Source organism: Nomascus leucogenys, chromosome 6 (genome assembly GCF_006542625.1).
Source record: "Nomascus leucogenys isolate Asia chromosome 6, Asia_NLE_v1, whole genome shotgun sequence".
NCBI lineage: Eukaryota > Metazoa > Chordata > Mammalia > Primates > Hylobatidae > Nomascus > Nomascus leucogenys.
In genome coordinates this window covers 63,143,493-63,161,675 of record NC_044386.1, presented here as the reverse complement: position 1 = coordinate 63,161,675, position 18,183 = coordinate 63,143,493, and the positions used below count along the sequence as shown (strand labels likewise).

The 18,183-nt window shown below is 41.5% G+C and overlaps 1 protein-coding gene across 1 annotated transcript in view; it reads left to right on the top strand.

Annotated features, from left to right (window-relative positions):
- The first annotated feature begins 14,524 nt into the window (after positions 1-14,524).
- The window catches only part of SPRED1 (sprouty related EVH1 domain containing 1), a 103,383-nt gene continuing 99,724 nt past the window's right edge, over positions 14,525-18,183 (top strand). The window contains exon 1 of the mRNA XM_003272817.3: positions 14,525-15,415. Coding sequence (XP_003272865.1) covers positions 15,384-15,415 — 32 coding nt within the window. The 5' untranslated portion in view covers positions 14,525-15,383. The remainder of the gene's footprint in view (positions 15,416-18,183) is intronic.

The window sequence follows — 18,183 nt, the reverse complement described above, 5'->3', positions numbered from 1 at the left end:
TCCTTCCCCCTCTGTTACTATTTTAGTCAAGCACTGGTCATGAAAGCCCAGCATCATGGTTGTAAGTGGGGTCCTGGAACAAGATGGCCGGAGTTTGAATCAGAGCTCTGCTACTTTCTTGCTGTGAAACCTACTCAAGCATATAATTTAACCTCCATGTGTTTTCATTTCCTTACCACTAAAATGGGGATGATATTAATAGTACCTGTCTCTTGGTCAGCATATTAACATATGTAAAGCGCATGGAAGGGAGGCTGTGGCAGGCAGTAGATGTTAACCCAGTAGATGTTAACCATTATGATTACCTTCACATCCCCTACCCTGCAGGGAAGAATACGACCACACACTTTGATATAAGAGAGTCTAGCAACATTTGCCTGTTTGTATTTATTGAGAGAATTATTCTATATTACTGGTTTAGGAGAGGAAAAAGTTAGGCATCTGTTTAATAACACTTTCAGGAAGAAGGCTCATTTAACACCTTTGTGCTGGGGAAAGTGCTGAGGAAACACTATGAACAAATGTACATTTTATAGTAATAGAACAGAAGTAATTCCATTGAATTTCTCCCTGCAATATGTATATTGTTATTGCTAGTCTGAATATAATGTATGCAATATTTCTCTGTGGCTGGAGGGAAAGCAAACTTTAAAATTACATAAATAACAATAGAATATTAAATACAGAAAATGAAATTTTGAAAAGCCTTTCTGAACAAGACTTATTTTTCACCTGTTAGTTTTCTTAGGAAAGACAGTGAGCTACTGCTAATAGTGTTTAATAAATGAATATTCCCTCTATTAGTCAGTTTTCACACTGCTGTAAAGTACTGCCCTAGACTGGATAATTTATAAAGGAAAGAGGTTTAATTGACTCACAGTTCAGCATGGCTGGGGAGGCCTCAGGAAACTTACAATCATGGCAGAAGGTGAAGGGGAAGCAAGGTACCTTCTTCACGAGGTGGCAGGAAGGAGAACAGCAAGCAAAAGCAGGGAAAACTACCTTATAAAACCATCAGATCTCGTGAGAACTCACTCTTTATCACAAGAACAGCATGGGGAAACCACCCCCATGAGCCAATCACCTCCCACCTGGACCCTCCCTCAACAGGTGGGGATTATGGGGACTAAAATTCAAGATGAGATTTAGGTGGAGACACAAAGCCTAACCATATTAATCTCATTACAGTTACTTCACAACAACAGCTAATGGTATAGCTAAGGAAATTGAAGCAAAGAGAAATTAAGAAACAGGTAAATTAGGGAACTCACTGAAGAAGAAACATGAATAAAATTAAACCTAGTGGTTAGGGAAACACAAAATAAAACAACAAGATACCATTTTGGTAGGGCATCACACTGGCAAAAATTAAGAAATTGTTAATATCCACTTTGGGTGCACCTATAGAGTAAAAGGTACTCTTACACACTACTGGTTAAAAAATATGGGTTAAAAAAATGAACAATGCTTTTCGGAGGACAGTTTGGCATTATCTTTTATTATTTAAAATATTCATTCTTTTTGATGTAGCAATTTCACTTATATAAATCTTTCTGAGAGAAATCTTTGCCTTTAAGTCCAAAGGTAAGCGTACAAGGATAATCACTGAAGAATTGTTTTTGTTTGTTTGTTCGAGACAGAGTCTCACTCTGTTACCCAGTCATGATCCTGGCTCACTGCAACCTCCGCCTCCTGAGTGGGTTCAAGCGATTCTCCTGCCTCAGCCTCCTGAGTAGTTGGGATTACAGGTGTCCACCACCAGGCCTGGCTAATTTTTGTATTTTTAGTAGAGATGGGGTTTCACCATGTTGGCCAGGCTGGTATTGAACACCTGACCTCAGGTAATCCATCCACTGTGGCCTCCCAAAGTGCAGGCCTGAGCCGCTGCACCCAGCCAAAGAATCGTTTTCAATAGAAATAACAAAATCTAAAACAATAAATGATTGATGTCCATTTATAGACAGAAACAGATAAATAGAAATAAATAACTTGTAGTATATCCACATTATGAAATACTATATAACCATTTAAAATAATGAATGCTCATATAAAAATATACACAGCTTATTAAAAAGTAGCATTATAATATGTAAAACTTGTGTTTGTTATGTGTGTGTAAATATATGGAAAAGGATGTGAAATTATATACTTGTATTCTAAACTGCTAATTGTGGTCACCTTTGAGAAAAGTGGGATTGGAGTCCTCACTTTTACTCTGTACACTTTTTTATACAATTCTAAGTTTTTAGAAGGAGTACTTGGTTTAATTATTAAATGAGCAAAAATCGCAATTTAGCAGTTTTGTCTTTGCACTTGGGGATTACTAGGGTTATATATGGAGAGTGCATGTGGACTTTAAATTCCAGTATATCTGATTTGAGCTGAGTATTGAGATTTCTTCATCTTGATATTATTTTGAGCCTTTTAAAATTATTGTTTTGGGCCAGGGGCAGTGGCTCACACCTGTGATTCCAGCTCTTTGGAAGGCAAATGTAGAAGGATCACTTGAGCCCGGGGCTTCAGGATCACCATGGGAAACAAAGTGAGACCCTTTCTCTACAAATATTAAAAAATTAGCCAGGCATGGTAGTGCACTCCTGTAGTCCCAGCTACTTGGGAGGCTGAGGCAGGGAGAATTGTTTGAGCCCAGGAGTTTGAGGTTACGGTGAGCTGTGATCGTACCACTGCACTCCAGTCTGAGTGATACAGTGAGAACCTCCCTGTCTCAATAAATAAATAAATAAATAAAATAAATAAAATTATTCCTTTGAATTATACATGACATAGGTGCACATAAGTGTCCGTTAAATTTCTGAAAGGCAACAGGCAATTTCTACCTATCAACAATACTAGACATTTGGGGAAGATAAAAGAGATCTTAGAAAGTAAGGCTACTGTTTTCTTAATCTGATATTCAGAGCAAACACTGAGAACCAAGAACACTTTTTGGAATAACATAAACACAATAAAAATATGTCTAGTATAGAATTTTTACATGCATTCAGAAGAGACAAGAGAAACAGAAGACCTAGTAAAAACTATACTGGAATGGATAAGATGAGAATCAGAACAGGTGGCCTTGGACATTTAGAATTTTTTTTGTTTTTTTTTTGAGACACAGTCTTGCTCTTGTCATCCAGGCTGGAGTACAGTGGCGCGATCTCGGCTCACTGCAAGCTCCACCTCCCAGGTTCAAGCCATTCTCCTGCCTCAGCCTCCCGAGTAGCTGGGATTACAGGTGCCCACCACCACACCTGGCTAGTTTTTGTATGTTTAGTAGAGACAGGGTTTCACCATGTTGGCCAGGCTGGTCTCGAATTCCTGACCTCAGGTGATCCACCCACCTCAGCCTCCCAAAGTGCTGGGATTACAGGTGTGAGCCACCATGGACAGCCAGACATTTAGAATAAATAAAAAAGACAACCACTCTTAGTTCTTGGGTTGGGAATCAAACCAAGTGCATTATGTAAAAGATAATTTTCTCAGAGTTTTTAGGTACTAAATTAGGAGATTGTTGAAATAAGCCACAAAGGGCCTATGTAATAAATAACTGCCAGAAAGTATAATTGAAAACAAACAAGTCAGCTACATAAACATTCATTGGGTCACTGTGTGGTACCAAACAGATATTTTCCCAGGGAAAATGAAATAGGTGCCCGTGAAAAGGATAACATATTTAAATAGGTTAAAGGCTGGGCAATGGCTATGACAGGTTAATTCTGATGGGGTTTCCTCTTCAGCCAAGTCCTAGCCTTGTCATATAAAAATGTACCACAAAAAAATCCAAACATGTATCAAATCTCTCTTAGCTTCAATTGGCCCTTTGAAAGTTGAAGTTATACAAATAAATAACAATTAGCATATTTTTTCTATTTACATTCTCCTTGACATGGTTAAGTCAATTTCAAGGACTGTTTTTCACTTCCTTGTTCTTGTTTATGTTTCACTATAATGCTTCATGGTAACTCATCTGCTGTTAATCCTCTATTTTATGTGAAGCAAAATCAGTTTCTCCCATAGTAACTCTTATAGCACTTACCATGGTAATGGTGATTACCAATTTACACCTTTACTAGACTATAAACCTCTTGAGTTTAAGAACTGCTCTCATTTCATCTATAATAAGAGCCTGGCAAATAAAATAAGTAAGTCAATAAATTAGTGTTGCTGATATAGATATCTTCTGTGAGTTTATCAAAGATGGACCCTTTGAAAGTTGGACCTAGACACCACTCTTTAATGAATTCTAGATGTCTCTGATAGTTTTCTGAAGGTTCTCTCTATCGTTTATTGAGTACTGTTGGCTCTGTAAAATAGGATAAATATCAGAAGTGAAGGTGATAAGGAAAAGTCTAAAAAGAGCAAAACCAAGCAATAATAATGGTTAGAATTAAATGAGTTAAACTTCAAGTGATTTTCAAGCAAATTTGATATTTTAGATATATGAAAAGTAAAAATAAACTGGAATTGCACATAAGTAGAGTTTATGAATTTGGATGAAAGCATGTCAAAATTTCCATGCCATTTAAATGGATAGGCGCTCCAGAGACATAAATTCAAAATATAAACTAAGAGTTGTCCTACTAGAGTAATAAATTACTATTACCATAATAAAATAACATATAATAAGTGCCTATCTGACATCTCACTTTACAAGTTATTACACAAAATAATTTGTGTAATAAATGATAATATGAAATTTGAGACTTCATAAAATTTGGAAAGGATGGTTAGCTAAATACAGACATTAAACAAATACATAGTTAAGGACAGTATCATGGAAACTATAAAGGATAATTACATTTCTAAGACATATTCTGGACCAAGTAATTTAAGATTGCAGAGAGCAATTTTATTTTCCCAAATCAATTCCAAAAAGCTTTATGGAAAATATCAGGAGATATATAGTAACGTGTTATTTAAAGACAAGGATAAATTCTGAGAAATGCATTGTGAGGCAATTTCTTTTTTTTTTTTCTTTTTTTTTATTATACTTTAGGTTTTAGGGTACATGTGCACAATGTGCAGGTTTGTTACATATGTATCCATGTGCCATGTTGTTTTGCTGCACCCATTAACTCGTCATTTAGCATTAGGTATATCTCCTAATGCTGTCCCTCCCCCCTCCCCCACCCCACAACAGTCCCCGGAGTGTGATGTTCCCCTTCCTTTGTCCATGAGTTCTCATTGTTCAATTCCCACCTATGAGTGAGAACATGCGGTGTTTGGTTTTTTGTCCTTGCGATAGTTTACTGAGAATGATGTTTTCCAGTTTCATTCATGTCCCTACAAAGGACACGAACTCATCATTTTTTATGGCTGAATAGTATTCCATGGTGTATATGTGCCACATTTTCTTAATCCAGTCTATCGTTGTTGGACATTTGGGTTGGTTCCAACTCTTTGCTATTGTGAATAGTGCTGCAATAAACATACGTGTGCATGTGTCTTTATAGCAGCATGATTTATAGTCCTTTGGGTCTATACCCAGTAATGGGATGGCTTTGTGTGAACATCACAGACTGCACTTAGACAAACCTAGACGGTATAGCCTAGGCTACAAACCTGTACAACGTGTTACTGTATTGAATACTGTGAGCAGTTGTTACACAATGGTAAGCATCAATATTTGCGTATCTAAACATAGAAATGGTACAATAAAAACGAGGTATTATAGTCTTATAGGACCAGTGTCATATATGCAGTCCATCGTTGACTGAAAGTCATTATGAGGCATCTGACTGTACCTGAAATAAGCAAGAATAAGATAGGTAAAGAGAGACTGTTCAAAATGCATGGCATCTTGGCAGGGGACCCAGAAGGAAGTCTGGGACATTCCAACAAAAGAAGGAAACTTGACATAAACAAAAATTGGCTAAAACCCAGGAGGCAATGAGGGTGTTAATTGTTTTAGGGCTTTTTGATAAAGAGCTTTAGAGTTGAAGGAGGCATTCTCTAGGATGAAGGAAAGCCAGTGTCTTAGGATTTTAAATCTTATGGAAAATAAAAACATCTCTTTCTGGTGATGTAAGAACTGGCCAGATGTCACTGGACTGAAGTTTTCAGCATTTTTAAACTGGAAGGAGTTTTCCTTCGGGTGTGTATTCTTTCTTTATAGAAAAGTACTAAAGATAATATCATAGAACTTCAAAACAGACACATTTGAGGATACTAATAAGATTAGTGTCATTGGAGAAAAATGAGTTAATTTTATTACTTTTTATGGCATTTAGTCATATTGCAATTTATATAATCTAAATGTTTCCTTCTGGTTCTATGTCACCCTAGCTAGACTGTAAGTTTCTGGAAAGCAGGCCTCCTCCCTGTACCTAGAGTAGTCCTGTGGATTCTACCACCTACATATGTCTATAGTCATCTTCTTTCTAGCCCCATGAGCAATGTCCTCATTTTTCTCCTGTATAGATGATTGCAACAGTCTTTTTACTGGTCTCCAAAATCTTACAGTATAGCAAGGAGACATGGAAAACCAAATGGAAATATTTAAATAATATAAAATGTTATACAAACATATAAAAATAACTGCTATTTTTCCCTTGAATATTGACCTTTTCTTTATAGCTCTCCTCCCACCTCTACCTATATTCTGACTTTCAATTATAACTATTAAACTGCACACACACACTGCCAACACAGAGGGCTGGATGGAGGGGCCAATGTTGCATGAAAATACAGGGTCTTAAGTTTTGTTTTGTTTAGCTTTCTAAAATTATAGTGGACTACACCGCAAGCTACAACAAAATGCAAAGTTTTAAGGTCTCCTAAGTGACTTATGTAGAAACACCAGGCTTTACATGTGCCTAATGAAGTGTGAAAAAGTCCGATTAAAGTGTGATGTTGCAGTGGGAAGAGGAAGGAATCTTCAGGTAAGCTAGAGATTTGGTGGAGGGGGGAAGACTTTTTTTTCTTTTTTTTTTTTTTAGAAAAGCAAAGAGATTTTAGAGAAAAGAGGGAAAGCAGGGAGTAGCTGTTAAGGCCACAGTCCCCTGCCAGGACTGCAGGGAGCTACAGGTGAGCAGTGGGCTTAATCCAGAGATGAACAGAGACAAGGCGCTGAGTGGTCCAAGTCACAGGCCAGGAAAAAGAGGCTAAAGGAAAACAGGAATAAAAATCCTGTTTTGGGGTGGGGAGCACAGAAAAAGGGCTAGAAATGGTGATGGGAATATCTGACTTTTGCATACTTGGAAACTGGACAAGCTTGAAGAACAAGGTTAGGAAGGGACGCTATTAAAGATAAAGGGATTACTGGCCGGGCATGGTGGCTCACACCTGTAATCCCAGCACTTTGGGAGGCCGAGGCAGGTGGATCATCCAAGGTCAGGAGTTCAAGACCAGCCTGGCCAAGATGGTGAAACCCCGTCTCTACTAAACATACAAAAATTAGCCGGGTGTGGTGGCACACGCCTGTAATCCCAGCTACTTGGGAGGCTGAGGCAGGAGAATTGCTTAAACCTGGGAGGCAGAGGTTGCAGTGAGCTGAGATCACGCCATTGCCCTCCAGCCTGGGCAACAGAGCCAGAGTCCGTCTCAAATAATAATAATAATAATAATAATAATAATAAAGATAAAGGGATTACTTACAATAGGGCCTCTTAAACTTTAATGCACAGATGACTCATATGGGGGTATTATTAAAATGCAGATTCTAATTCAGGAAGGCTGGAGTGGAGCCCAAGAGCCTGCATTTCTAACAAGCTTCCAGGTGAAGCTTTTCAGCTTTGAGTGGCAAAGATATGCAATATTAAACATGAACACTTAAAACATTCTTTTTTTTTTTTTTTTGAGATGGAGTCTTGCTCTGTTGCCCAGGCTGGAGTGCAGTGGTGCAATCTTGGCTCACTGCAAGTTCCACCTGCTGGGTTCACACCATTCTCCTGTCTCAGCCTCCCAAGTAGCTGGGACTACAGGCACCCACCACCACACCCGGTCAATTTTTTGTATTTTGAGTAGAGACAGAGTTTCACCGTGTTAACCAGGATGGTCTCAGTCTCCTGACCTCATGATCCGCCCACCTTGGCCGCCCAAAGTGCTGGGATTACGGGTGTAAGCCACCGCGCCCGGCCAAAACATTTTTATACACAGGGTGTGGTGGCTCACACCTGTAATCCCAGCACTTTGGGAGGCCGAGACAGATGGATTGCTTGAGCTCAGGAGTTTGAGGCCAGTCTGGGCAACATAACGAAACCCCCTCTCTATAAAATACAAAAATTAGCTGGGCATGGTGATGGGTGCCTGTAGTCCCAGCTACTTGGAGGCTGAGGTGGAAGGATTGCTTGACTCTGGAAAGTGGAGGTTGCAATGAGCTGAGATTGTGCCACTGCACTCCAGCCTGGGCAACAGAGGAAGGAAAAAAAAAAAAAACCACAAACTAAACAAACAAAAACCATTTTTTTTACAAAATAAATCAGTCAATGAATTTATGCTTCCCAGTACAGATATCTTGTGGGTTTATCAAAGACCTATATATCCAAGATAATTATGAAATTATCCTCCCTTTAACCCTTAGTTAATGGCAGTGAAGAGATAATCTACAGTGCCCCAGTTCACACCAATAATAATATATTTGAGAGCATAATCATTGTTACATGTCTACTTTAATAACAAGATAACTACTTTTGTTATTTACAGCAACACATTTGCACATTAATGTGTCTAAGAAAACAACCCATGATGACAGAAATGTTTTATATCTAGATTGTTCAATATGATAGCCACTAACCACTTGTGGCTATTGAGCACTTGAAACATGGCTAGTATACCTGAGGAATAAACAGCCACATATGGCTAGTGGTTACCATGATCATCAATATCTGCTAGCATCACCCAAAGACAACCAGATGTTATTTGCCTTCTGACTGAAGTAGTCCTCCTATCATGGCTCCAGATTTAGCAACCAATTTACAAAAGAGACTCCAGATGTCCCCAGATCCTACTCTAAGAACTGATGGTATAAAGGAACTTATATACCTGAGGCCCACAAAAGGTAGCTGATAATAGCCAAGGAATTTAATTCTTTCGTTATCTAAAAGTAGGACTCTCCTGTTAAATCATTATCCAAAGTAATAATGACTTGAAAGTCTATCCCATCAAATATCCCATCTTTGAGAAATTATAATATCGAAACATACACACATACACACCCACATACACAGAATTTTGAAGGAGGGGATGATATGGGATTGAGCTCTAGCTATGCCTTTACTATTGTGTAACCTCTGGGACCTCTCTGATATTCAGTTTGCAAGTCTCTTTGTAAATTGGAGTTAATAATAATACCTACTGGGCAAGGGTGTTAGGAAGGTAAGTTCCTGAAGGGCAATGTATATTTGAAATGTAATCCTGTTGTAATCCTATACAGTGGTTAATTAGTACTTATTAAAAGGGAAGGCAATGCCATATTTAAAGCGAAATCCAAGGAACCAGCCTAGAATCTTTTGTTATACTAAATTTGTGTTGCACGTGACCTTGTATACTTTTATGATGGGTATTTCAGTCCTTCATATTTGTTGTAGTGGGACATAACCATTAAAGAATGAGCACGCTAAAGCCATTTGGGAGAATAATGGTAAGTGCTTTATTTAGTAGTGTGGGGTCTGGTAAGCATCCTCCCTGCTAAGATTATACAGAAAATAAAGGAAATTGCAGACTGCTCATTTCCCTTGTACTCATCCTAATCTTGTGGAAACTTCCTGTAAAAGGCAATTATAGCATTAAAAGTAAACTGATTACACACTCACCGGATACTGCCAAACCAACAATTGCCGTCCTTAGGGAAAAAAGGAAAATAGCATACTTATCCTTTATACTTTGCATTAGTTTGGAAGAACATGGGAATCCTAGTGATGGGGAAGCAGACTCATGCCAGAGGCAAGGAAACTATTTAGAAACATGGTTACCACTTAGTAATTCCACTGAGAGGCAGGGCTCATTAGCCAAGAGACTGGTTAAACTAAAGAAAAAAAATCATTTATTAAACAAAGTACACCATGAAAATAGGAAGTTCCCATTGATCAAGGCACACATTAACTACAGTTTTAAAATACAAAATTTTAATAACATCTGCTAAGGAGTAATGTTAAGGGTAATTTTAGAAATGGAAATATGCACTTGTATTTTGTGTACTTTTAGAACTTCTTATGTTGGTATGGCTGTCTCCTCTTTTGGCTTCTCAAGAATACAGATATCTGATGAGAGCTTCTAGTGCTAGGCACAGTGTATGTGAAATGCTAAACTGCAATAGTATTAAGTCCCAATAGGAAACCAGAGGGGATTCCTGATTTCGACTCCAGTGCCAGTCAGTATAGCTTCATTTTTATATATAGTCAAGGCTCCGGTATAGTATTTCACCTAAAAAGCCTCTATTACTTAAAACCACTGCTAAAAAGGATGCCAAAAAATATAAAGGGCAGCCCCTACCTTCAAGTCACTAAAATTTAACTGGGAAAACAAATATAAACTCATAAAAAATGAATCAGCAAAAATAATAATTATCAACACAAGTATAAACAGCAAAGGCAAAAATAAAAGAATCTGAGAAGACCAATTTTGAACTTATAAGAAAGATTATTACTATGGGCTGAGCAATGTGAAAAAAAGAAAAGAAACTTTGAATAGGAGAACGGCATGCCATCTGCCAGTGTCTCAGTGAGGACAGCCTACTTTTTGCTGTCCTTATGAATAAACCCTGGCCTGATACCTACATGGAACTCAGAATCCACTTGTACCTTCTTAACTTGGACCATATCCTATACTGGCAATTACTTGGCAAGTGTTCTCTTGTTCCTCCCTCTTTGGCCCATGGATGCTATTGATAATTAATTACCTCGAACAGGTCATTAAATGGTTGTGGCTAATTCCTAAAGCTGAGGACAATAATACAGATAGTCACCTGTGATAACCAGCTATTGTGACTAGCTTCCTTCCCACAGGGCCACCTAGGAAACACAACTGAGCAAATATAAGTATCTCCTTTCTTGCTGAGCCCGAATGTGGCCATAGAATTCTTCTTGATTAGTACCAACTGAATGGAGTTGGAACTTAAGACAAAACTGTGATCTGTATTTAGCTTCTCACATCTGGCTGGATCCCCCTTTCCTAACTGAACTATCCCTCTGGCCTTGACCAGTATGTATCTAAGCTTATGATATACCACGGGCCACCCTTTTTTGTGTTTGGCTGGAACACAGCTTTCAATCAGGGATGTGCTGGGAGACAGGATGACAAAAATGGTTTTAAGGAAAGGGGGAGTAGATGATGAAGGACTGAAAAGGGCCAAGTACCTGGCATACTTACAGAAGCATGGTCCCATCATAGACCTAGTGATCACAGTTTCTGAGCTGGGGTCTAGGATCTGCATTTTAAGTACTTGCAGTGTATTTTAAAAAAATTATTGTAGAACATTTTAAATTATAAAATAGTAAAGAGAATGTGTTCATCATTCATCTATAACCAATCTTGTTTCATCTATATCCTTACCTGTTCTTCCTACTCCTCACCCCAGTGGATTATTCTGAAGCATAACATTTCATCTGTAAATATTTTAGTACGTATCTCTGAAAGGTAAGGACTTGAAGACAATGTTGCCATAAACCAATACTTTAAAAAAAAATTCCTTGTTCTCATCGAATCTCCAGTTAATGCTCAAATTTCTCCAGTTGTCCCAAATTTAAAAATATTTGTTTAAGTCACGATCCAAATAATGTCTCACACATTATCTTTGGTTGCTACATCTCTTTACTTTTAAGGTCCAGACACCCGGATAGATCAGTCGAGGCCTCCTGAGTATAGAGCAGCCAGTGATTGACAGACTAGAAGATCCCTTGGCTCTGAGCACTAGCACCATTTCTGACTGCTTCAGAGTAGAAGACTCTGAGCTCTGCCAAACCAAAGCAAATTTTTAAAAAGTTGGTAAGATCTTCAACAACTGGGTGAGAGAACTACAAATGTGTTGTTGAAAAAAGGGCACAAAAGTGTCCTAGAAATGGCATAGGACCACCAAAGGCTGTGAATGGTTTGGTGACTATGTCTTGGTCATGGAGTTGAGAGCAATCTTTAAAGCATTAATTTGGGCTATTGATCACATCTTACTCCCTTCATGTAAGCAGTGTGTAGTGTATGCGTAATGTGGAAGTAGCCAGCACAGTGCCTGGCTCATGACAACCAAGATTCTTCCAAAGACTGTACTGACAACTTCCTTGATACATTAGAACCTCGAACAGATGCAGATCTTCAAAAGAGAAAGGCCTTTGCAAATGACCAACTTTCCTTCTATTTACTTAATCATAATAACTGTGATAGTTTCATTTATTGATGGCTTACTAAGGACCAGGCCATGTGTCTAGCAACTGCTAATTATTTGTTGAATGCATGAACAAGAATATTGAATGCTTTACATTTAATCCTCAGAGCACCTGCCATTATTTTGCCATGAAGTTTATTACTATCTCTGACAAAATAGTAGTAAGAACTAGGACTTATTCTTACTGTGAATTCTTAATCTGTTCTAAGTAACTAGGTATATTATTATCTCATTCATCATTACAACAGCTCTATAAGTACTATTATCCCCATTTTACGCAGGCCCAGAGTTTCAGTAACTTGGATAAGAACATAGATTATAACTGATGGGACTTGATTGAAACTTGAGCAGCCTAACTGGCTAACTGTAGTCCTGGAAGGGGAAGAGGCCAGTATCAACACTCCCACGTATAGGTTCTTTGCAAAATAAGGTCAAAAAGGCAGGTTTAGAGGTCATGTCTAGCACAGACCACCACCAACATTGCCCCTTTCTTTCTCAGAGTAAGGACAATACCGCTACAGAGGCAGGAAGCAAGTTACATAACGAGACCTCAGAAATCAATGGGATGGTTTTTTGGGCACATTGACTGGTTTAGCGCCTCTGTTTATTCGTCATTTATTAAGCACCTGCTACGTGCAAAACACTGTTAACAGTGCACTACTGTGCACGCTCATTCTCAGAGCAACAATCCTGCGATTCCTGGAGTGGGATGGTAGAAGAGGAGTGCTGCCTTGTTGCGAGGTTGCGAGGTTCTCCCAACTTCTTTTTTTCCTGGGGGATTGTTCTCTTTAATGTGGCACCAGCGGCAACCTTCATTCTTAGGTCGCACAAACCTGAGAAGGAAGAGAAAAACATTGCACGCAGGGCGAGACTTTCATCTGGGAAGATGCGTCAGGAACTTGGGAGCACTTGGGATTCAGTCCCCTAGGGTGGTTCATGTATAGGCTGATTTTCTAAGTAGAGAAGACAGAATTGAATTTGCAGAGCCAGGAGCTCTGACTCCTGTGGCTGGGTTGACCTTAGGCTCCAGCCCGCAACCCCAGTAGGTTTCTGTGCAAAAATCTTTTGAGATGAATGCAAACATTGTCCTCTAACAATGCATTCGTGACAGCTGTCTATCCAATCGGTCCGCCTCCGTTCAGAGCAGTTCGTGCCACAGAAGCATCTCCTGCGCTATAGTTATGCAACCTCAGTCGCAGCGGGAGTTATTTCCTCTGTTCTGGCTGCGCCAGATTCATGTAACACGCCTACCCTGGGCTTCAATGGAAGTCGTTCTCCATTAACAATCACTCCAGCTTTCGGAGATGAATGCCCTGACAGCATACCCCTTGCACAGTAAGAATCCAAGCAGCGAGGCGAGGTGTTAAAACTAACACACATACGTTCTCATATTCTCTCTCTCCCTCTCTCTTTCACACACACACACACACACACACGTCGTGCATGCAGCTAGGGGACTGCAGCAGTGCAACCAGGGGGACAGCAGGAGGAGCTCTCTTTGCACAGTCCCTGCTTCTAACCCCCACTAACTAAAGATGAACTCATGCCAGTTCCATTCTTTGCTCTGCAAGGAAAACACACACACACACACACACACATACACACAAACATGGCAGAAGAGAGTAGCCTCCAGATTTCCCCTCTGAGCACACTGTCTTTCTACCCTCTTCGTTCAAGCAGCCCGGATATTCTAAGCAGAGTAACGGGGAGTAACGAGCCACAACAATGCAACCTCCCTAGCAGCTCCCCTCGCAGCTCCCACCCCCGCCCCCTTTCGCGGCGTGCCAAGAGTTTGGAGCGCGCGCACGCACACCGAGCACGGTGCAGGGCGGTATCCCTCCGCCTAACCCCCCCCCCCCCCCCCCCCCGCTTTCTCCGCTAAGTGGCTCGACAACGATTTGGGAAATGAAGGGAGGAGGGAACTACTTTCCTGAAACTTGCTATGCTGCACACGACTTCGAGTTGCAGTGATTCGCCCGGAGGCCGCGGCTATTAGTCCTACCCACACACCCTCACAGCCCGGGCACCCCCCTCGGCAGCCCCACCCCGCGCCCGCTGTGGCCTCCGGGGGAAGCGGCTGGCCAGGAGAAGTCGCGAGGGACTACTTCGCCTCCTTCTCTCGCGGGCGCCCCCGGTTCGGGCAGCGGCGGCGGCGGCGGAAGGAGCGGGCGGCGTGAGCGCTTCCGCCGCCCCCTTCGCGGCTCCCCTCTCTCGGGCGTGAGGAGCTGGCCCGCTGAGCTGCTGGTGGGCACCGGCTGGCGGGGAACCTGCGGCCGCTCTTGTCCTCTCCCGCCGCTTCTCGGGATCCTGCCCCCCGGACCCGGGCCCGCCCGCTCTTCTCCGGCCGGGTGGGAGCGATCGGCTTGCCTGCCCCTCGCCTCACACGCTCCCTGCCGCCCCCTCCACCCCCCGAGGAGGAGTCCCGGCTGGAGCGTGTCTGGAGGAATCCGCCGCCGCGGGGCCCCTAGCCCGGCTCTGCCCGCGCCTGAGGACCGACCCAGGCGCCGCCGAGGGTTGAGGGGCAGCCGGCGGCGAGGCGGGAGATGGTGGGGTGGGCTCCGGCAGGACCGCGCCGCCGCTGCCCGGAGCCTGGGCTCGGCACCCCCCCGCCGGCCCCCACCGAGCGGAGCTCTGCTTCCTCCTCGCCGCATCCCTGAGGGAAGCGCCGCCTCTGCTCCCGGGTTCTCCGCCCGCCGGCTCCTTCCTGGCCGGACCCCGCACCGCTCCACCCCAGTGGCTGGAGGAGCAGCTCTCCAGACAGCCTTTGCAGCCCCTCTCTTTTTCCCTTTCCACCGGGCCTCCTCGGATCCCTTGGCTGGGCACTGAGGCGGGGGAAGAGGCTGGGGTCGCCACGGCGGAGGTTGCTGCCGCCACCCCCCTGCGGGGGTGGCCGGGGTTCCCGGCTGGGGGGGTACCGTTCTGGGTGAGGCATCCACCATGGTGAGGCCCCTGTGCCGCTGCCCCCGCGCCCCCCCGGCCGCCGCTGCCTCCTGCCCCTCGGTGCTGCTGCTGCTCCCCCGCCTGCTGTTGCTCCTCCATCTCCAGATCGGATCACGGTGAGGGAAAGATGAGCGAGGAGACGGCGACTTCTGACAACGAGTAAGCGCCTCATTGATCTCGATTGCTAATCCCCCTCCTCCAATCCGTCCTCGGCTCTCCCCCAGACCCATCCGAGACTTGGGTGCCGGAAAGCTTGCGACCCTGGAGAGTTCAGTGCATCTTCCGGAGATAGCTGATTTCTTTAGCCATTTTTAGTGGCAGCACCCCTCCCCACCCTCCCCCATTTAGTTGCTTTCTTTTGGGGTAGGGGATTAAGTGTTGGGAGAGGATGGTGGCAATTGTACGTCTATGAGATGGAATAATGTGGATGGATGGAAGTGGAAAAGAAACTACCCCTTTGCCTGTTAGACCCCTGTCCTGTCCTTTTTCACTCACATACCAGTCACCATACCTTCAATATCCATCCTGCTTCCTTTATAGCTGTTTCACTTGGAAACTGATGTGTGGGAGCACCTCCTGCAGCAAACTGCTCTTGAATCTTAATTCGATGAGTCAGTGACTCTTAAATACCGATTAAGCCTTCACCCTCTCCCCCCCTCCCCCTTTTAAACTTATGACCTGTAAGATTCTTGTAAAACATAGGGTTAGGGAAACATTTTTAGAATTTAATAGAATTAAGGACACCTGGAGTGTGGGAGATGTTGAGCTAGAGTTTACCTTTGTGAATATTGGATGTGTCTTCAGGAACGGAGAAGAATTTTGAATGCTAATTCTTACCTTTCAGCTATGTGAAAACACATGATTTACGTTGATTTAATCGAATTTACATTGCTGAATATGTTGGTGATTTCATTAACTTTTAGAGCATTCTGGTTTAAGTTTTAGCTTACTTGGGCTTTCTCCTTGCTTTCCAAACGACATACTTCGTCTTTTGAATGTTTTGCTTTAAAGTAACAGCTGCGTGGAGAAATAATGGTTGGCAACACTTTTCTATTGAGAAGGGATTTAATTCCAAGCAGAATATTAGCATCCGTTTTCTTGTAATTAAGTTCAACTTTTGTTTATCTTTGGAGGGTTGGAAAGAGTTAAGTGAGTTAGGACTTAGTCCTTTGGATGCATTCCTTTAAATACAGTGCATTACTAAAGTCAGACCTTTTTGAAATAACTTTATAAAGTCTAGTGCCGAGTCCTGTTTAACATAAAATAGTTAGAGAAAGGCCAAGCAACATTTCCTCCCCCCTTACTCCCTCCCCACCCCAAAACACACGCTTCTGCTGAGCGGGTGTAGAAGGAGGTACATTGCTGCAGTGTCAGTACAGTGTAGAAGCAGAAGTGGCAGCCATGTTCTGTCTCTTTTTGTGAATCGCCCTCATTTGCATAGCACACTCTTCATTCATAAAAAAAATAATTAAACATCCATCACCTTGGACATCTTGAAAGGATTTCCCAAGAAAAAATTCGCGGCTTGTTTGTCTGTGTGTAGATTTTTGAGTTCAGAAGGCAAGAAGAATGTGAAATTTTAGGTTAAATTTAAAAACATACGCACACACAAACAACTACCCCTGTTCTGAGAATGTTGACACAGTTATGTGGGAAATATCAGTTCGGGGAGGTGCTGGGATCACGTGATCGCCTCCATTCATAAAATACCTGGCTGTCCATTCACAGTGCAGTACAGTGTCTCCCTGCCTTCTGCAGATTAGACCTACTTTGAGGGAGATCAAGAAGTCTATCTCAGATAATGGTTATTTAGGAGAAAAACTGCTAAAAATGCTGAACCGAATGACGGTAACTTTTATTGGTATCTTTCAAACAAATAGTTTGGATTAAAAATGTTAAGTTTTCTTTTAGAGATGGGAAAAGACTTATTACCAGTTTAATTTTTTTCTTAAAGCAGTGAATATCTCCTTGTTTCCTTCTGGTTGCAGCTAATAAAAAAAGCAGATGATGGAATGTGAATTAACACAAGTAAAACATATTTTTTCTAAATGGCCATTTTTTAAATACTTGCCATAAATAAATTGAGAAAACAGATTTTTTTTGTATAGTGATAGTGCATTCTACTGCTATTACAGTAAACTGAGAAAATACTCCCAGTGATTTAATCCCCAAGATGTTGATATTTGAAACACCGAACGGCAATCGTCAGTGGGAGGATTGCTTTAAATAATTTTTTTCATCCAAATGTACTTAGTATGGGACAACTTGGAAATTATCTCACTCACCCAGACTTTTAAAATCGTTTTTTCACAAATTTATCCTGCTTTATTAATAAATTATTCCCTAGGAGCTTTGTAATACTTTTAAGTTTGGGTAGGGCGATAATAATATTTAGCATAATATTTTGGTAAACCCTTCATGGGAACAAAATCTTGGGGATTTTACTTTAAAAAACTCTATTATATTAGAAAATAATGTGCTCATCTGCTAATCAGTTTTACTAGAGCCAGCATTGTTTGCTTGTGCATTAGATAAACCACAGAGTGAACTTATTTGCAATGTAGCTTTTAATATAGTAATTTATGTCTCATCTTTAATAGGTGAACTGTTTCGAAATGGAAATTTATTATTTATAGTCATATATTATGAAGAAAGATACATATCATGGCAGAAGCCATTAAGGCCTTAGCACAGTTTAAAACTGCCCCATAACATGGATTTTATTTGGGCCTTACATTTTTTTCCCTTTTCTCTTTTTTAAAGCCATTGCTCATAGGGGTTTAATTACAGTAGGGACTATTCTTAACGTTCTTTAGTTTCTTTTTCACCTGATTTCAACCTTCAGGAAAAGTGAAAATCACCAGTTTTCTTGGGAAACCATTAACCCTTTCTAGATAGCCATTGTGGTAAAATCCAGTAAGGCCTCA